Raw genomic sequence first — 20,594 nt, forward strand, 5'->3', positions numbered from 1 at the left:
AATAAAGGAACGAGGTGGGAATGCTTCGGTGACTGGAAATAAACGATCAGGACAGAATGGGCACACCAGCGCTAGGCCTGGGGTTCACTCTGCATTTATGAAACACGAACCCTAGAGAGCACTCTTGCAAGAGCTCGGACTGGGTCTCTGGGGAAACGACGGCTGCAGGAGCAGCACCACGTGGCTGTCCTGAGGAGCACACAGGGACCCAGCACTTTCCTTCCCAACCGGCCAGCACCCTGCAGCCAGGCCTCCGCTACCCCCTCAGGAGAGGGGCCGGTGACAAGCCTCCAGGCCTAGCACCTCAGCACCCACCCATGCTGTCCTGGGCTCGCGTGCCAGTCCCTGCTCCCCCAAATCTCTCAGCGCCTCCACACTGGAGTTCAGCCTTAAGCACAGGGGAGCAGTGTGGGTAGAAGGAAAAGCAATCTGATGAGGCCATGTGGTGGGCAGGGGGCTGGCTCAGGGCCCATAGGGGTGAGTCCAACGGCAAACATGCTGTTAGTTGGGATCTATGGTGACGAATCGTCCACTGCTGCTGGTCCCTGCCCATCTTCCCGCCGGGGTGTGGGTCAGGGGTCCTCCCTCCACCCTCTTGGCCCGTGCCCTCTAGCAGAACACTCCAAACACAAGCTCCAATCGCATGCTGAGGAGGTGAAGAGGCCTTTCTGGCCTGAGGTTGGGAAGAACCACACTCCCCACCACTGTGACACCCCGGGCTGCTTACAAGGCACCTGCCGTGCTAGACACTGTGCTAAGCCCTTTGCCTGCTTGTTTCACGCCCAGAGCAATCCTGTGAGACTGAACTACAGCAATGCCCATCTCACAGATGGGGTAGCTGAGGTCAAGTGACCTACCCAAGGTCACAGTACCAAGAGGTGGCAGAGTGGGGCCAAGCCAGACTGACGGTGGGTAATGGACTTGCTAGATTGGGGGTTCGAAGCAGGGGGTCTACAGAAGGTACAGCCCCTGCCTTCTAGCTTTAGGAACAGCTCTCTGTTTCCCTAAAATTTAACTCCTCCTCTCTCAAATGGGGCTAACTGCGCCTAGCCCTCCTAGGGGTGTGCACAGGGGCCCTCTGGAAGCCTGTGCATGTGAACGGCTTGGAGAGCGTCTAGTATGCAGTACATGCTCAGTAAACAAGAAGCGATTCCACCTCCTCCTTTGCACCTGTGCCAACTACTGACACCAAAGCAGGCATCGGGAGTGTTGCCTGAGGTACTTCACAGACCACAAGGCAAGCGGGGGGAGCAGTGCTTGGGCCTCTGCGTGAACGTTGAGGGCCCAGCAGGAGCCACGGGGCAGCATGAGGTCAGCCGGGCGCAGGAGGGCGGCTGCTGGCACGCACCCTCTGAGGGCTCTGTCTGGCCTCTGGAAGGCCGGGACCGTGAGTGCAGGTTGGGCTGCACACGCTGAGCCTTTCCTGGCAAGAAGGAGCTGCAGAACTGGGGTAAAGCCCAGTGCTCCCCACGAAAGGGCCCGGCAGGGGCAGGCAGGTGGTACAGATGATGGACAGGGCAAGTGGGAATGCTGGGCGGTCAAATCCCAGCTCTGCCATTGACTGATGTAGGGCTTCAGTTTCTCCGCCTGAGAGCCTGGGATGCCACTACCCACCTCCCAGGGTGGGCTGTGTTCAGAGAAGGTCTGTGGCTCCTCAGCATAGGCCCAGCACCAGCCAGGCGGGAAACCTGCCCCAGGGGACCCTTCCGAGTCAGAGCCCAGCAGGGTCAGTCTGTGTGGTGTGGTGGCCCGCAGCCTGGCCAGGGCTCCAACCACAGATGGCCGGCGGTGACGCAAGGGCGGTGGTGAAGGCAGGTCTGCAGCCCCAGCAGCGAGGTGTGCCCGGCCCAGCTCACCTTCTGAGCCCCCGAGAAAGCGTGGTAGAAGCAGGACACGTAAGTCATGATGGCCTTCTCATCTGGCCTCAGAGTACCCACAATATCTGCACAGAGAGAGAGAGAAAGAGAGAGAGAGGCAGGAGAGAGTGAAAGATGCAGGGAGGGCGGCCGGGCCGGCCCGAGGCTCATGCGGGAGGAAGAGCGCTTGCTCTGGACTGGAAGCCAGCCCCAGGCCTGTGTGGACATGCCTTGCGGGGTTTTGTGGAGTCCAAATGGGGTGCATTCCTTTTCTAACCAGGCCTGGGCTGGAGACAGACTAGCTGTGAGCCCTATAAAGGCAGCTTTGTTTTGGGCTGGAGGAGTCAGTTGCTAAATGATGTCTGAAAATGTGAGTGAGCACCTACCACCACGGAGTAAGACCCTTAGGGTCTCCCGTGGCCCTAAGTAAAACAAGAATTCCTTATCCCACACCACAAGGGTCTTGTGGGGCCTGGCCCATCACTGCTTGTCACTGCTTGTCACTCACTCCTCTCTAGCTGGTCCTTGAAAAAGCCAAGCTTCTTCCTGTCTCAGCACCTTCGCCATGCTTCACCTTCTGCCTGGAACACCCGTGCCCCAGGCTGCATCTAGCAGCTCCTGTTGCAAGTACCTGCTCACGACACCCCTCCATGTTGACAGTGCCAGCTGAAGGTCACCCCAGTCATCTCTGTCCCCCCATCTAGCCCCATGTTCTCTATTCCACTCCTGTGACAGGCCAGGTGTGTCTCTCTCACTAGCATGGAAGTACCCTGAGAGCAGGGACCTTGCCTGACCCAGTCACCAGGGTATCCTCAATGCCTGGAAAAGCCTGGCACAGACGAGGTACCCGACAGGTGTGTGAGCTAAGGCTGAGGGGGCAGCAACACCAGGGAGCAGGGGGTGGCTTCCAGTCAGAGAGAGGCCACTGCTGTCTGCAAGAGAAATGAGGTGAGCACGGGAGGCGAGAGGCAGCGGCGGCATTGCGCGGTGGCGGCGAGGAGGGCCTGCCTGGCCCTGCCCGGTACCTTCTGCGCTCCCGAAAAGGCATGGTAGAAGCTGGACACATAGGTCATTATGGCCTTCTCGTCGGGGCGGGCCGTGTTCACGATGTCTGCAAGTGAACGACAAGGGTTAAACTGCCCGAGGCAGGCGGGCGGGGTGGAGGCCTCACTCACTGGGAGCCACGGCCTGGCCTTAGGGGAGAGGGACCGCAGAGTGACTGTGACTTGGGTGGGCTCAGCCACACCCTCAGCCCCGCCCTCTTCCATGGCTCTGGAAAGGACAAGCCTGTGGGAAGCGGATTAAAATGAGGCCACTTTTGTTCTCTGAGAATGGCCTCAAGGAGCAGCAGGAGAGTCAACTCCAAGGGCCACCAGAGGCCAGAGACACAGGTCCCTGCTGGGGCAGTGCATGGCTGGGAAACGGAGCAAAGCCGGAAAGGAAAAAACAAAACACTCCACTTTGGCAGGCTCCATACTCCATGCCTGCTGCAGGTAGGGAGGGAGAGGCCAGGCTTGCTCGCAGGAAGCCTGGAGCACCCCTCCTCAGCCACCTTGCCCCTCCCCGGCCCTGTGGAGATGCAGTCTCAGGAGAGCTGATCCTTCAGCTCCCCCTCCCCATACCCTTCTCCATCCCTGAAGGAATCTGGCCAGCCCAGGATGTCCTCGCTTCATCTCCCAGGGCAACACGGCTGTCCCGAGTTCACTCGGAATCATTCAGCCCTTCTCGCTGGCTCTGCCAGCTCCCTGAGGTGACCCAAAGCTCTGACGTGCCCACAGGCCCTTGCCCGAGGCCAGCCCTGGACAGATAAGGCCATCAGGAAGCACAGCGCTGGCTGAACAGAAGAGATGACTCACCCTCTGCATCCAGCATCTTGGGGATGTCGAGGTATTTCTCGGCCACTTCGAAGGCATTGTTCAGGTTGGTGACAGGGTCGTCCTGGAAGGAGGCAAGTGGGGACAGCAACAAGAACTCCGTCAGGGCAGGGTGCGGGAGTAGGAGGCAGGCAGGGCTGGCCCAGAGGGAGAGATCCGGGAAGGCTAGGGCTGGGGGTTTCTTCAGGCAGCTCTCGGCCATGTGTGGTGTGTGAGCGGGAGGGCACCGACTGGATAAATTCAATTCCTACTCACAGGAGTGCTTCGTGAAATCTTTGGGGGGAAAACCATGGGCTTTTTCTCCAGAAAAATGCAAGTGTACCCTTTTCATACAATTTCCAGCCACCCACAGACTCTAGATTAAGCCCCCTGCCCTAAACCCTGGTTTTCATGTTGACTGGAAGATGTGGGCCAGACCCGAGAGAGCACTGGGGACTGGGTAAGGAGAGCAAACCGAGAGCTCCCAGGTCCCAACCACCCTGAAGTGTCCCCCAGCCCCCTCAAGGGCTCCCCACTGCTTACAGGACTAAAGCCCACTGCACCCCAAGTCTCCCTGGCCAGGACCTAGCGCTCTTGCTCGCTGTGGCTGGAATGGGCTGGGTGCCGTCTGGTGCCTCCCCTAGGAAGCCCTCCTCTGGCTCTAAGCTGCCTCTTCTTCTGGGGCCCTTCCGGGCTCCTGCTGGCTCGGGGTGCACTAGCCTCCTCCGCAGCACTGCTCTGACCTCATGCCCTGCCACCCCATTCAGCCTGAGCACATGTGCATGGCCTGGTGTGGTGCTTCGCTTTGGACACAATTTTTGTCCTGCCTTCCCCCATGAGGCTGGCAGCTTCTGGTGGGCAAGGCCTGGGTTCATACAGGCTTTGTATAGGCAAATGAGAGCAGGACCCTGTATGGGCAACATGGGCTAGTGATGGTTTGGAATTCCTTGCCCTCTGCCCCTTTGGGCAGAGGAGGTTCTAGAATCCAGAAGGTTGAGGAAGGGGAGTTATAAAGCATGGCTGGCCAGGCCCTTAAATAACCCCGGGTTGGTTGCAGTGTCATAGAGGGAGAGTGGACAGTCCCCGAGGGGAAAAAGGGAGGTGAGAGTCAGCCACCAAGCCAGAGGTCGCGGGAAGCCTGCACAAGGCTCTCCCAGGCCACCCATCTGCATGCAGAACCGGGATCTGGAGGCTGGCGATGGATGGACATGGGGATGGTGACCCAGAGTTAGGGGGTCAGACAGGGCGCGTCTGTGGGCCATCAAGGGGAGCTCGAGACACCCACCTTCCTCAGCTTGTCATATTCAATCAGCTCTGGTCTGTGCCGGTGGATCAGGGCATTGAAGGCAAGACCGTCCTTCCAGCTGAGGAAGGAAAGGCAAAGGTTATAGGAAGGCCCGCTCACTGTCACAGAGTGCCGTATGGCCCTGCGCACCCACAGCGATGACTAATTCTCATTCACTGAGGTCTGGCCTGTGCCAGGCACTGCATGGAGATGGTGTGGCAGAGAGGCTGCGAGCATGACCTCTGGGGCCAGGCAGTCTGAGATCAAATCCTGACTCTTCTGCCTACTGACAGCGTGATCTCGGGTAAGCCAGGCTATCTCGGTGTCCACATCTGTACGATGGGGATAGTGACATACCTGCTACGTAGGGCTGCTGTGCGGACTAAATGAGTAAATGCTTGGATCAGTGCCTGACTCATGACAACTTTATAACTGCTAGCACCTTCCATGGGAGGCCGCCCTGAACCGGACAGACCACTTCGGGGGAGGTGGCCACTGCAGGAGGCTGGTGCCTGTGCTGTGTGGCCTCCACACCCTGGTGGACCTGACTTACAGGAAGGCCAGTCCGTGGGCTGGCTAAACGCCAGGATTTCGCTTGGCACGCGGGTCTCTGGAGGAGAGGGACCTCCCCAAGGCCACAAGTTGGTCAGTTACAAGCTAGATGGGTCACATTCTCCTCCCTGAGACCCTTTAAGGGTTGGTTCCCTCTGAGGTCAAGCTCGATGTCACCTCCTCAGAAAGGCCACCCAGGGAACTTTCTTCCTCTGACTTCCCTGTCTTTGTGCAGCACTTCTCACTGAAGTTATGCTGCGGGATTACTGGCCACTGTGTTCACAGCTGGTCCCGCGCTGTGGCGTAAACTTCCCACAAATGGGGACTTTGTTTGGGTGCCACTGTATCTCCACTAGTGGCATGCAGCGGGCATGCTAGATACTTACTAGTTGAAGAAAATGAATGGAAGCTATAGGAAGATTCAGTCAGTTAGTGGCAGGGAAAAAAAGGAGACACGCAGAGAAGAGTGACCAAGGGAGGGACCACATGCTATCAGGGTGAGCACGATGGGAAAAGCCCTCTGCACCCAGCGAGGGTCCCTGAGAGCCTGAAGCCGCTGCATATCCCACGAGGCTCTGCTCTTCATTCCTGTGCGGGCCATCTAGGAGACTCAGAGGGTGGAGCCACAGGGCAAACTGGATTTGACCTCAGGGCCGTCCCCAGAGCCAGTGTTCCCAAACACTGGGCAGGCCCGCCTCTTGCCACCCCCTGGACCGCATGCGGCACTGCCCATGCCCGCCTCAGCTATGGCAATGGTGGACATGTCTCATCTCCCACTCACTTTGAGGGAAGCAGGTTCATGGCGGAGCTGAGGCTTGTTCATCTTAGCAGCCACAGAGTACATTTTTCCCCAACACAAAATTCAATAGCAACTCTAAAAACAATTCACTCTTGAGCTGTCAAAATAAAGAGGCCAGGAGTAGGCAGTGGCTCACATCTGTAATCCCAGAACTTTGGGAGGCTGGGGTAGGAGGACTGCTTGAGCTCAGGAGTTCAAGTCCAGCCTGGGCAACACAGGGAGACCCTGTTCCTACTAAAAATGAAAATAAAAAATTAGCCAAGTGTGGCTGCGTGCACCTGCAGTCCCAGCTACTTGGGAGGCTGAGACAGGAAGACCACTTGAGCCCAGGCCAAGGCAGCAGGGACGAGCGACCACACCACTGCACTCCAGCCTGGGCGACAGCACAAGACCCTGTCTCAAAAATGAAGAGCTTTATTGTTGCTTCTGAGAGTCACCTTGCCTGGGGACGAAGAAGGTTCTATTAGGCCAGCGAGAGGGCTGACCTTACGGCTTTCAGCCAGGATGGCTGGGGAACTGCCTCCTCTTCCTCAGAGAGGACCAGGTGACCTTCCCATGGGCTTGTAGGGCCCATGGCCAGGGAGGGGCTGACTGAGGGCTGGCATCTCACAGACCATGACAAAAACACAGGAAACAGAGTAGGTGGGAGGAAGGATCTCAGGTTCCTAGAGGAAGGGAGAGGATGAGCAGGACTGGTGCTCACCTGATGTGGAAGTTCTGCACGTTGACGTTCTTATACGGGGCTGTCTTTCTCTGGCACCAGAGAAGAAGCCCTTCCTTGGCCGAGGTCTCTGCAAAACACACAAAGACAGTGAGCACTGGCTCAAAAATAAACCCTCAGAACTCAGCTCAAGTTGGATGGGACTTTCAGCCTCAGGCCTAGGGGTCAAACAAAACCCAAGGCGAGAGGACATCAGTCCTAACAACAGCAGCAGTGATAGCAGTGAGACGGCTACTCCCATTCCGGATGCAGACGGATGCTGCCAGGCCCAACTGCCAGGACACACAGCCCTGCTTAATCCTCATGGCCCCAAGGAGAGTCGCTTGACCAGGGCTGCCCCAGGAGGTGGTGGTGTCAGGGCCTGAATCTGTGCCGTGTGCCTGGCCACCAAGCCCGTGCCTTTCACCACCAGAACACACTGCAGACAAGCCCTTGACACCGGCCTTGGCCTCTTTTGAACAAGGTGAAAAGTCAGCTGTGGAGAAGCCTAGGGGGCCCTTCTGTTCCCCGTGGATAGCTCAGCTGTCCTCACAGACTGGGAGCCCTTCAAGGGCAGGAAGCACATCTCTCCTGGTCATCACAGCGACCCGGCACCTGGGAGCTCCTGCACGCTGGCCCAGGTGGCTCTGCCCATCCTGTGTGCACACAGGTGCTTGAAGGGAAGCAAAATCGTCCATTCCTGGACGGCATGAGCTCATAACGGGTCCACGGGGACCAAGTTTCAAGGACGGGGATGTTGAGCAAACACAGAACCAGGCCCAGGCCCAACTCTCTCACTAGTCTGTTCTGGGACTTGGGTTCCTGGACTGTAAAACGGGCCCAGCTATCCTTGCCCATCTCATGAGGGTGGCATGAGGGTCCACTGAGATGAGGCTGCAAGAGCAAAGGCACTCAGAGGGCACTGGAGCCAAGAAGTGGGCGGCTGGGAGCAGCCTCCCTTCACCTGCCACCCACTGACTACTCCTGCGAAGGTCAGGCCCTGTGAGCGACCCCAGCGAAGCAGGAAGAGGCTTGAAGCACGAACACCACACTTCAGCTCTCCTCTAACCTGCCCTGACTCAGGTGGGAAGCGGGCGCAGTACAGGTGGCTCTCACCTTCCACGGAGATGTCCTGGATGGCGAACCTAAGGATGATGGTCCAGATCATTCCCAGGGTCATCTTTGCGTTGCCGTCCACAATCTCTGCACACAGGGAAGGGGGCAGAGGACAGAAAGTCGTTAAAACCAAAGTGAGGCTCCTCCGCCCAATCTGAAGGTGACCTTCCAGCCCTATCTAGAGAAAGGCTCCAAACCACCCCCGGCTGCATCTCCCAGGCCCGTCCTCCTCCCTCTCTCAGGAGAAAATGCATGGAACAGTCTCTGGGCAGTGCTGTTCCAGAGCCTCCTGCTACTGAGCGCCTGCAGGCTTCTGGCCACAAGGGTCCCTGGCCCCGCAGCCAGCTCCTTCTCCCGACCCAACTCAAAAAACCACTCCTCCAAGAGGCCAGTCTCAGGTGTGTGGCCTCTGTTCACACCTCTCTCAACTCTCAGTGCTCTGTACATTTCTGCCTTCATCTGCATACCTCCTGACTACAGGGGAGCACCGCAGGCCCACGCTCTCAGGGCAAAGGTAGTCTTTCTCATCTCTCAGTCAGCAAATGTACACTACATTATTATTTATTGCAAATCTGTCCACTTCCTTCCAATCCCACTGCCAACACTCTCTTCCAAGCCACTCTCATCTCCAGAGTTCAACGAGGCTACCTCCTGTGTACCCTTCCTGCCCATAATCCACATCGACACAGCAGCCAGCATGGTCGGTTTTCTTCTTTTGAGACAGGGTCTGGCTGGCTGGCTGGAGTGCAATGGTGTAGTCACAGCTCACTGCAGCCTTGACTGCCTGGGCTCAAGCAATCCTCTTGCCTCAGTCTCCCGAGTAGCTGGGACCACAGACGCACGCCACAACACCTGGTTAGTTTTTAAACTTTTTTAAGGCCGGGCGCGGTGGCTCAAGCCTGTAATCCCAGCACTTTGGGAGGCCGAGGCGGGTGGATCACGAGGTCAGGAGATCGAGACCATCCTGGCTAACATGGTGAAACCCCGTCTCTACTAAAAATACAAAAAAATAGCCGGGCGAGGTGGCGGGCGCCTGTAGTCCCAGCTACTCGGAGGCTGAGGCGGGAGAATGGCGTGAACCCAGGAGGCAGAGCTTGCAGTGAGCCGAGATCGCACCACTGCACTCCAGCCTGGGCGACACAGCGAGACTCCGTCTCAAAAAAAAAAAACCTGGTTAGTTTTTAAACTTTTTGTAGAGGCTGGGTCTTGCTGTTACCCAAGCTGGTCTCAAACTCCTGCTCAAGTGATCTTCCCGCCTTGGCTTCCCAAAGTGCTGGGACTGCAAGTGTAAGCCTCCATGCCTGGCCCACAGGGAAAAGGCTTGCCCTGAAGGCCCAGGCCCTGCCATCCTCCCAGATTTCTCTACCTGCATCCTCTGGGCAAGCCAGGCTCTTTCTTGCTTTGAGATGTTCACACCTTCTGTCCACCCACAAAGCACGCCCCTAGCCTGCAACCCTCAACTGGCTGGTCCTTCTCATCGTGCAAGCTTCTGCTTGTGCCACCTCTCACTGTGGCTTCCCTGACTGCCCGTCCCAAGGAGCTCCCCCACCCGCCACCCAGTTCCTCCCTCCCTGGCCCCTGTGCTGCCCCCAAGCCATCACTATGTGAAATCACGTGTTGGACGGGCTGTTTACTTGTTCACCATCTGCCAGCCCTCATGAGGGCGAGGCTGCTCTGACCACCACTGGATCCAGTGCCTGGAAGGCCGGTGAGGAACAAGCATGACTGCTGTGTTGTCAGGAAGGGGAGAGCACAGGCCCGAGGCCAGGTGGCCAGGCTGTACGCTTTCTGAACTAACCTAAAAACAAACATTTGCGGCCAGGTGTGGTGGCTCACACCTGTAACCCCAGCAATTTGGGAGGCTGAGGCAGGTGTGGATCACCGGAGGTCAGGAGTTTGAGACCAGCCTGGCCAAGATGGTGAAACCCTGTCTCTACCAAAAATACAAAAATTAGCCTGGCATGGTGGCAGGTGCCTGTAATTCCAGCTACTCTCCTGAGGCAGGAGAATTGCTTGAGCCCAGGAGGTTGCAGCGAGCCAAGATTCCACCATCGCACTCCAGCCTAGAAGACAAGAGTGAGACTCCATCTCAAAAAAAAAAAAAAAAAACTTGCTGTAATTTCTCAAAAGAAGGGCTTGGACCACACCTTCCTCAGCCTCAGCAACTAAAGAGAAAAACTTTCTCTGCAAGGCCCAGGGCAGCTGGGCCTTGATGAGGCTGGATGAGAGAAGGCAGTGCCTCATCCTGGAGTCCACCAGTCAGGCGTGCCTAGGGCAGTCCTCCCCACTTGTCAACATGCCAGATGCAAGGAGCACGGCGAAGGGGCTTCCAAAGACGACAGAGGGGCTCCACTGCTGCAACTACTCTTGGGAAGGGCTGGGCACAGGGGTGAGTTGCAGAGCTAACTGCAGAGCTGGAGGCACAGGACACCACGGGAGACCCTGCTCACTGGCCTCTGAGCAGAACACTCCAGGGCAGGCTTGCTTGGAGGCAGGTGGAGAGGCCACAGAGAAGATGGGGCCACCTTCCCCCGGGGATACACCCAGAGGAAGGAGGTGTCCATGAGCCACAGCTTTCGGGTTTTCAGAGGAGGAAACATGCTCATTCTGCTACCCAGAGACAGGGGAGGGACCCAGTGTCCACCCTGCCCTAGGGTTCAGAGCCCCAGACCCAGAAACGGAGCAGCGCCACCTGCCCCTTAGTGGAGCGAGGCAGCTCGAGCCTCAGGAAATCTATGCTGTGCACCTCCCGAGGGCTGGGCCTGCAGAGCTGGGCAAGGCCGCAGCTCCCCAGCCCAGCGGGCACCGGTGCAGCTGGTCACGGAGGGCTCATGGAGTTCTGGTGAGGAGAGGATGGCGTTTCTCATGACACATCCACCAGCTGCTTCTCTGACCTGCAGCTGTGCCTCTGGTCCCTCTCATCACCCCTACGGGAAGCCAATAATCCCACGAATGCCCGATCATGTGGAAGGACAGGGGGACAGCGTGGGGTGGGGTTCTCAGGTGCCCTGAGCCCCAGGAACGCCTCCATTAGGCTTTGTTCCGAGGCCCCACGGTCGCAGGGACTAGGAGTGAACCAATTTGGGCATGAACAGAGAACTTTTTTTTTTTTTTTGAGATGGAGTCTCGCTCTGTCGCCCAGGCTGGAGTGAAGTGGCACGATCTTGGCTCACTGCAAGCTCCGCCTCCCGGGTTCACGCCATTCTCCTGCCTCAGCCTCCTGAGTAGCTGGGACTACAGGCGCCCGCCACCGCGCCTGGCTAATTTTTTGTATTTTTTAATAGAGACGGGGTTTCACCGTGGTCTCGATCTCCTGACCTTGTGATCCGCCCGCCTCGGCCTCCCAAAGTGCTGGGATTACAGGCGTGAGCCACCGCGCCCGGCCCAGAGAACATTTTTAGACCAAGTTTTTCTCCAAATGAAAACTGATGACTGCCATGGGTCTCTCCTCTAACCCCTCCTGTATTTACAGACTAGCATTTGAGCAAAATAAATGCAGCTGTGAGAAGCAGAAGGCTGGAACAGAGCCCGGAGGAAAGATCCATGCAAGGACAGAAAATCTCAGGGCCTGACTGAATTTTTGGGTTGTGATTTTTTTAAACAAACACCAACCACCTCGACTGTGGCATGCAAGGCTTGGCACCCCTCCTCGCAGAGGTCCTGGGCCAGGGCAGAGCCTTGGAACTCAGTACACACATTCTGGCCCAGAGTCTTGGCCAAACTCTCAGAGCCCTGTCATTAACGGCAATTAGTTTACTTTGTTTTTCTAGAAGCTGGGACAACATGGATGTCAGGGTGAAGAATCCTTACTCTGACTAATGAGCGGAACTGTGAGCCCACGCTGCTGGGGAGCTTCTGAGCTCCATCAGACCTCGCCTGTCTCTAAAAGCGCCTGGGAGCTCAACCCAGGGGCCCCTGCTGAGAGCCTGCTGCTCTAGTGAGGCTACAGTCCTGGTTATCTACATGGGGCCCAGGAGGATCCTGGGGTGGTCAGAGGTGAAACTCTCCAAGCCTGTTCACACAGGGCAAAGTCTGGGCACTGACCTTTGGCCATGCACTCCCTGTCCCGATGCCTGACATGGGGCCTCCAGTCCCCTTCTCTGATATTGGGAAGGGCATAATGAGAAAAGTGTTCCTGGTACAGAGAGAGGCTGTGGCACGTGTTTGTTACTGTCTGCTGAGCCTGGCACAAGGAGAACCAGTGAGGGCGACCTGAGTGCAAGTCAAAACCATTCCACCCCCTACAGAAGCCGCCGCCCCCATGGTTGGGTGGGTTGCACTTCCTAGATTTGGACTGTGTCCACCGGATTTTTCCAAGGGGCTGGGGGAGCTTGTGGGCCCAGCTGTACTGGGGCTCTGAGTGCCCCAAGCACCCTACGACCAACAAAATTTCTCTTCAGAATGCAGATGTGCCTTAGAGCCTGAAGGTCAGAAATTGAGCAGGATCCTCACTGCTCCATCTCCAGCTCACCTTCTGCCCCGATGGAGACCAGCTTGACGCCTTTGCTGGCAATAAAGTCCAGTGCTTTGTTCACGTTGTTGATTTTGTGCACTCTCATTTTCCCCCGCTCCGGCTTAGGTAACCGCTCCCCTGAGAAATGCACAAAGAGAAAAAAAGTGGGGGTGAGACAGAGAGAGAGAAAGGGAGATAGGGAGAGAAGCTTTAGAGTCTCCTCTGTTCACCAAAACCAGGTTCCCCTGCTGGACCACCAGGCCACTCCGGCCCCACCCACCCGGCCGCCGTGCAGCTGCTAAGGGGTGCCCTCTCCTCCCCAGGAGCAACGAGACAGCTGGGTGGGCAGCGTCTCTGGGGACTGCTGTGGCCGAGCACCTGTGCCAGGGCTGGGCCGCACTGTGTGGCTGGGAGCCTCACCTGATATGACCTCCAGGAGCAACATGAGCTTCAGCCCATCTCGGAAGTCCTCATCGATGTTCTCGATCTGAGTGCCTGCCTTCCGCAGGTGGGAGTTGCACCACGCCGTGAAGGTCTGAGGAGGCAGAACAAAGGGTAGTGCACAGAGTCAGCCTGGCTGTCGGGCTCTTTCCACACACCTGCCGGGCTGCAGCCCTGACCTCAGGAGAACCGCAGCTGCCACGGAGCACTCACCCACACACACCGCACATGCCCGATACACACATTGTTTCTGATCCTCACAGTGACCGCGGGAGGCAGATGTGAGGAAACTGAGGCTTCAGGTGATGAATGACCCACCACGAGACCATCCAGGTGGTAAGTGGCAGAGCTTGGATTTGAACCCAAGTCTGTCAATTTTGGCACCATGTGCTTTTTCCACACCCCCAAGCTGCCTCAAGGAAGACCAGTACAAACATCAGACTGGTGCCTCAGCCCACCACCGGCTCACTTGGTCACATAAACATGACTGAGCACCAGGCTCGGTAGTGTGGAATCAACAGGTCGGGCTCCTGCCCTCACGGGGCTTGTTTTCTTGATGAAGGCCAGCCTTTCATCTGCCAGCCAGACCCACGTGCCCCAGCTGGACCCTGGCTTCCTTGACCGGCGGCTGCTCTTCTCAGGCAGGAGCTCAGGCTGCCGCATTCCAATCATGTGCACAGATACAACCCAGAACAGGAAAGTGGCAGGAAAAGAAAAGCTCCCATAAACGCAGGATTTCCTCAAGTCTCTCTTCGAGCTTGGGCAGCCCAGCAGCAAGCCCTCCCAGGAAAGGCCAGGAACACAGACCCTCTGAGCCCTGGGCATATGCCTACATGCCTGTGTCGTCTGGCTTTCTGTGAGCAAGATGCCCCCGCCCCTCTCTCTCCTGGAGAACATGCCATGCCCCATCCCTCCTATTCTTTTGTTGTTGTTGAGATGGAGTCTCACTCTGTCACCCAGGCTGGAGTGCAGTGGCGCAATCTTGGCTCACTGCAACCTCCACCTCCCGGGTTCGAGCGATTCTCATGCCTCAGCCTCCTGAGTAGCTGGGAATACAAGCGTATGCCAACACGCCCAGTTAATTTTTGTATTTTTAGTAGAGATGGGGTTTTACCATGTTGGCCAGGCTGGTCTTGAACTCCTAGCCTCAAGTGATCCACCCGCCTCAGTCTCCCAAAGTGCTGGGATTACAGGCATGAACCACCGCACCCGGTTCCTATTTTTAAGACTCAGTGCAGCTTAGAGGCTGGAAGGCAAGTGGGAGGCAGGCCCCCCTCACCAGGATTAGGCAGCCGCATCTAAGGAAAATGTTTCGGAGGACCAACTGGAAGGGAAGGAGGGTACTAAACAAGAAGTCTAAGTCCCTGGCCCTAACAGACCAACGATGCTGACAGGGCATAGGTACACCCAAGCACGGTGCATGCAGCCTCCTGGTGGTGCCCAGCTACTCAGCCCCCTGCAAGCTGGGGCATGCTCATAGACATTAGAGCCACAGAAGATCTCAGATCAGTTAACGTCAACACGCCCAGGCGCCTTCAGGGAAACCAGCCTACGCACCCTCCTGCAACAGGGCCTGGGAAAAACCCCAAGTGTCTGCTTCTTATAGGAACCCCTGTACCCCACCCTCTCCATCTGCAGGGGCCAGTGTAGAAGTGGGCAGACAGCCAGGGACACACAAGAGCACATTCCACGCCCCGGGTGCAGGCGGAGGCCATGCGGAGCACAAGGGGCTTCCACGGAGGCTCTGGCCAAGCACCATGTGTTTTGACAACTGTCGCCAGCCCTGCTCATTCAGGGAGACCCGACATAAAGCCCCTCGCAGACAAAGCAGCTGCCTAATTAATATGCCGTACCACAGTGTGGACTCAGCATGGGGCTTCCTTCCAAATCCGAATGGGGGCAAGCGCGGACAGCTAGACCACCCCTGCCCCGCCTCTCGCCATGGAGAATTCCTCTACCTGGGAGACAGAGACCCCCTCCTGGTGGCACGACGCTGTTCCTCCACTAAAGATACCTCTGCTCTGCCATGTAGCCAGCCCTGGGCACCCCTCAAAAGTCAGGCCAAATGCTGTGCCTGGACGGTACACGGTACCTGCACCATGGCCTCCCTGACCCGGGTCTGCCTCAGACGGCCGCCTCCCTGCAGATCGCATCACACCCTTGCTCTCTGGTCTCTAACAGTTCTTGTCTCCCACCCTCCCATGGCTATGAGCTCCTTGAGGGGAGGGGCACCAAAGTAGGTTCTCATTACGGAGCATACTAACTCACCTCCCAGCCTCCCCCATACAACGCTGAATTCAGAGAGCCAGAGCACGAACCCTGCTTACACCACTCATGCGGACATGCCACCCAACCTTCCTAACTTCCATTTCCTCCTTTGCAACGTGGGGATGAAGATCCCACCTAGGCCACAAGCAGTGTGAGGACTTAAGGTGGCCATGCCTGTAGCGTGCATGGCAGTGCTCAGGAAGTGGCAGCTCTCTGGATGGCCCTGTGCCTCCCAGGGTCTCCTCCCTCCCTGCCCTGGTCTCAGGAGTCCTGCCCACCCCTTCCACAGCGTGCCTGCTCTGTCCCCGGCCCGCCCTCAGCACCACGCAGCCCTTGGCATCTCTCCCGTAGCATCCCCCAGTCACTTTTAGTCTTATTGGATGTTCCATGCACATGAGCTCTCTTTCCTACCATGTGTGAGCTCCAGGGGGTGGGAAGTATGGCGCCTGCGCCTTTACAGCCCCAGAGCACTGCCAGCCTTGATGGCGGGCAGCAAGCAGGTGTGGAGCCCAGCAGCCCTGCGGAGCAGAGGGCAGCAGCAAATGGGCTGGGAAGGAAATGGCCATGGATGGTAGGCCTCTACTCTCACATGTGCCTGAGAGCAGGCGCTGCTGGGCAGCAAAGTAGCCAAGACACATCCCACAGCCTGAGGACACAAGAGGGCTGTTCCCCGAGGTCAAGGCCCCGTGCTCTGGTGTTGCCAGGCCCAGACCTAGGCACCTGGGCTGCAGGGAGGGCCGGGCACGTGTGCAAACAGCACCCCTCACAGCCTCAGCCTGTGTAGGCTGCTCCTGCAGGCTCTGCAGGGGCACAGACCTGGGTTTGGGTTGGAATGCCAGCCCCCTGGCTTACTCATTCCATGTTTCCAACCAAGTGACTTTACCTACTTAAGTCTGTTTCCTTCCCTGTAAGATGGATTTATCAGAATCTACCTCCTGCAGTGTGCTCTAAGAATTAAACGGGGAAAATACATTTAAAGCATCTGACAGGCTCCTTGGCATAAATTAAGAGCCAGATGAATCACACGCATGTGTGTGCATGTACACACACGCACAAGCACGTGCTGAGATCCAGTCTCTTCTCTGCAAAGGCCCTCAGACCACCCACTGGTATGTAGGGAAAATGGGATGGCAGGAGACCCTCTGTGGATGGCCCCATCCCACCCTGTGGAGGCTGTGAACAAACCTCGCCGCTTGGGTTCTGGCCGCCTGTCCTCAGAGGGGCTGCTGCACTACCCGCCCTCCATACATACACCCCACCTGTGCTCATCTTCTCTGGGTAGCAAACAAGAGCTCTGGCTTGGGCATCACACAGGTGTGGATTCACATCTTGCCTCTGCCACTGAGGCCTCAGGCAAGCGATAAGCCTCAGTTTCCTCACTGATGAAAACCGAGAGGTTAAGATAGAGATTAAACACAAGGATGCCATGTCAATCACTCAGTGATGTGTTAAACAAGTGTCAAAGGAAGGTCCGCTCTGAAATCAATGGTAACTCTTCCGTGTGCTCTGTCTTCCTGACTGACGCAGGCAAAGCCCCAAGCACAGGTGCTCACTCGCCTGGCCTGGATGATACAGAACAGAACTCCCGCTCAGATCCGGAACTGACACAGCCTTGGTGAACCCCACTGATGTGCTCCTATCCTCACCCCATGTCTTGCTTTGCCCTGTTTTGTCCTCCTGGAAGATGAGGGGCATCTATTGACGTCAGAGGTTCACAAAGCCCTCAGCTCTGGTGAGGAGAGAGCCTGTACTCACAAGGCCACCCCTAGGAACAGGTCGACCACGACGACCACTTCTCCATGCAGAGAGACTGGTGAGTAGGAGCTGGAGTTCGAATGGGACATTAAAAATGCATCGCTTTTTCTACTTGGTTACAAAAATAACACACTGCTTCCATCCTTCCTCTCCCTACCCGGTTTAGACTATGCTGCGTGGGGTGGATGGTGTGGAGAGGTGGTTTCTATAGATGGAGGCCCTATGCGCCCACGATGCCGCCCTCCACCATGCAGAATTCTCAGAATGTGGGCAGCCGACTTCATGATGCCCCAGGCCGCCATGGGTCCACACCTATTCATTCCCTGGACAAGCATGTGCTGGGTGTCAGCAGAGGGCCAGGCCCTGTGCCGAATCCATAACAGTGAGCAAAAGTGGACACTCTCATGAGGCTCCAGGTCTGATCTCATTAATCAAGCAATCAGTTCACTCCAGAAATAACGCCCTTAGGAAAACTGGTAATAACAACAGTAATAACCGCAGCAGACACTTCCATAAAGTCTACTAGGGGCAGGGACGGCTCCAGGCACTAGGTCACTTACTAATTCTCTCCCCCTCGTAATCATCTCTGGAGGGAGGTGCTAGTACTACCTCCATTTTACAGATGAGGAAAAGGAGGGCCTGAGAGGTGAAGTGGCTTGCTCCCATCAGTCATGCACTGGAAGTTACAGAGCTGGGTCTAAAGCCAGGTGCTGGGCTCCCGGGGCCATGGGGTGTTCTGCCTAGTTTGTGTCCCCTTCCCTGTGACGGGAGCTGAAGAATGCGGTCAGCATGGTGGCGGGGGGGGGGGCCGGCGGGCATCAAGCGAGTGGCGAGGCAGACACAGAAAGGTGTCCCTGAAGAGGTCATTCTCAAACTCTGAGCTGAAGGATGAGGAGTTAATAAGACAAAAATGAGGGAGACCTTCCAGGTACTGGGAAGAGCACGTGCCAAAGCCCTCCTGCAGAAGGGACAGAGCCTGCTCCAAGAAGGAAGGGAGTAAAGGAGCGAGGCTGGCACACTGGCCTCACAAGGCCATTAAACGGTCATGCTGTCCCTGCCATGTGGGGAAAGAGCCGAAGGGGACAAGGGTCAATGTGTGATGGCCAGGAATAAAGCAGGGTGAAGAGCCCCTGAGAGAAACTCCCTCCCCTGGCAGGAAGAGGAAGGCAGAGGTGCCCTGCTGGCATGCCGAGGGAGAAATGCAAACTCAAGGTTTCTATTTCATTTGGGAGGAACCACAGCTGCCAGCCCTTTGTGGGAGGAGGGAAAGGCAAAAAGCACTGAGCTCTCCTGGGCTTCATCATCGCGGTCATCTTCCAGGGGCAGCAGCGATTCTGACCGTCCAGAACGTGGCATTGGCCGTGCCCTCAGGACCGCACCTAAGAGGCATGCACCTGCCTCACAAATACTGACTTCGAGCCCTATTATGTACTGGACACGTGAGGAAGCAAAACAGTCATCATTTACGTTCTGGCCAGCCAAGCGTGGTGGTGCACACCTATAATCCCAGCACTTCAGGAGGCCAAGACGGGAGGACTGCTTTAGCCCAGGAGTTCGAGACCAGCCTAGGCAACATGGCAAAACCCCATCTCTACAAAACTACAAAAATTAGCCAGGTGTGGTACTGCGTGACTGTAGTCCCAGCTACTCGAGAGGCTGAGGTGGGAAGACGGCTTGAGCCTGGGAGGCAGGGGTTGCAGTGAGCTGAGATCATGTCAGTGCACTCCAACCTGGGTGACAGAGCCAGACCCTGTCTCAACCCATCCCCCACCAAAATTACATTCAGCACTCGGATGCGGGGGGGCATGACATATTAAAGGTAATCATGCTATAATGGCTAATTGCTAGTTCTTACTATTTACACATTAGCAATTCTTTAAAACCTCCAACCCCATGATCACAGGAGATATTATCTCCATTTGATGAGGAAACTGAGGCAGGGAGAGGTTCAGTGACTTGCTTAATGTTACACAGACACAGATGATACATACATACACAGGGTGGGCATTCATTCCACGATGTCTGAGTAGAATGGGAGGCGCTGGTCAGTGAGGGAGAGAGAGAAGAGTCAGGTCAAGAAGCCCCCAGCCAGGGCCAGGCGCGGTGGCTTGCACCTGTAATCCCAACACTTTGGGAGGCCGAGGCGGGCAGATAACTTGAGATCAGGAATTTGAGACCAGCCTGGCCAACATGGTGAAACCTCATCCTACTAAAAATACAAAAATTAGCCAGACGTGGTGGCGGGCTCCTGTAATCCCAGCTACTCGGGAAGCTGAGACGGGAGAATCGCTTGAACCTGGGAGGTGGAGGTTGCAGTGAGCAGAGATCGTGCCACTGCACTCCAGCCTAGGAGACAGACTAAGACTCCGTTTCAAAAAAAAAAAAAAAAAAAAAAAAAGGCCCCATCCAGCCCAGCCCAGCCCAGCCCAGCCCAGCCTTGGTCCCTGAGCTAGAGGTGAACTCAGAGCAAGGCTGGCAGAGAGGCAGGCAGGCAGAGAGGCAGGCAGGCAGAGAGGCAGGCAGGCAGAGAGGCAGGCAGGGAGGCAGGCACAGCGACGCCTGGGCAGCTCGCCTGCTTCTCAAAAGGTGGCCCCACTGCTCCCAGCCTGTCCCTGGCCCTCCTGTGAAGGGAGCCTGCATCCAGCCCTTGACCTATCTAGGGAGGAAGGAAGGATGTGGACTCATCTGTCTTTGAGAACACATGTGAACCAAACCACAGAGAGGAGGCTTCAGAGCTTGCCCCTGCAGGCGGGCAGCCTATTAAAGAGGCTTCTCTGGTTGCTAAAATAGTACAGGGTGTGACTGGGGGGAAGGGGGGTGGAAGAACAGAGAAAGGCAAGCTTGTCAGTTGAGTTGGGCTCCACGGTCACCCCTCCGTGTGCCAAGGCCCATGGTGACCCGGCTAAGGCAGGCTTCAGGGAGCCCCAAGAGCAGTTTCTGCTTTGTCACTGTGGGCTGCAGGAGGGAGATGGAGACCCAGCATCTCTGGTCATAAAGTCCTTCCTGCGTCACAGGGACCCCTCCCAGTCGCCAGGATGTGGGGCGGTAGGTGAATGAATGATGGATATTGTTCAGGAGGTGACCTAAGCACCCAGGAATGTGGCAGCAGTGGGCTTTAATGAGCCATTCATCAATGAATCCCTCCCTCAACCCGAAGAGGCAAAGCCCTCTCCACTCTGGGGCACTGACTAAGAAACAAACATTCAGCAGACACAGGGCAACCGAGTGGTTCCAGTGGGCAGGGTGATGGTGAACTGGAGGTTAGAAAGGGCCCTGGTGGGATGAGGCTGACCCAGCTGAACAAACTCGCCCTCTCTTTTCTTCCTGCCTTCCTGTTACAAAACATGTTCTCAGAACTGAAGGGGGTGGAGGGAAATGGCTATTGGAAGCTGGAATTCCACTAAGCCCAGAATAAAGAGAGTCTCTTGCAAAGTCACTTTGAGCCTAGAAACAGGCTTGAGAGATCCCTCGGGAGGGGCGAGCAAGCCGGCTCTGCACTGTGTAGCACAGGATCCA

The 20,594-nt window shown here is 56.7% G+C and overlaps 1 protein-coding gene across 5 annotated transcripts in view; it reads right to left on the reverse strand.

Annotated features, from left to right (window-relative positions):
- The window catches only part of ACTN4 (actinin alpha 4), an 84,734-nt gene that overhangs the window by 17,569 nt on the left and 46,571 nt on the right, over window positions 1-20,594 (reverse strand). For 3 of the 5 annotated variants that reach the window (XM_003915478.3, XM_009194394.4, XM_009194396.4), the window contains exons 2-8: window positions 13,035-13,149; window positions 12,633-12,752; window positions 8,162-8,248; window positions 7,049-7,136; window positions 4,995-5,073; window positions 3,713-3,794; window positions 2,882-2,967 (exon numbers count right to left, since the gene is read on the reverse strand). In XM_003915478.3, the coding sequence (XP_003915527.1) occupies window positions 2,882-2,967; window positions 3,713-3,794; window positions 4,995-5,073; window positions 7,049-7,136; window positions 8,162-8,248; window positions 12,633-12,752; window positions 13,035-13,149 (657 nt within the window). Of the gene's footprint in view, window positions 1-1,856; window positions 1,943-2,881; window positions 2,968-3,712; window positions 3,795-4,994; window positions 5,074-7,048; window positions 7,137-8,161; window positions 8,249-12,632; window positions 12,753-13,034; window positions 13,150-20,594 lie in introns of all 5 variants that reach the window. The other 2 variants (XM_009194395.2, XM_009194393.4) reach the window with 1 other exon arrangement.

The sequence above is a fragment of the Papio anubis genome, chromosome 20 (assembly GCF_008728515.1).
Source record: "Papio anubis isolate 15944 chromosome 20, Panubis1.0, whole genome shotgun sequence".
NCBI lineage: Eukaryota > Metazoa > Chordata > Mammalia > Primates > Cercopithecidae > Papio > Papio anubis.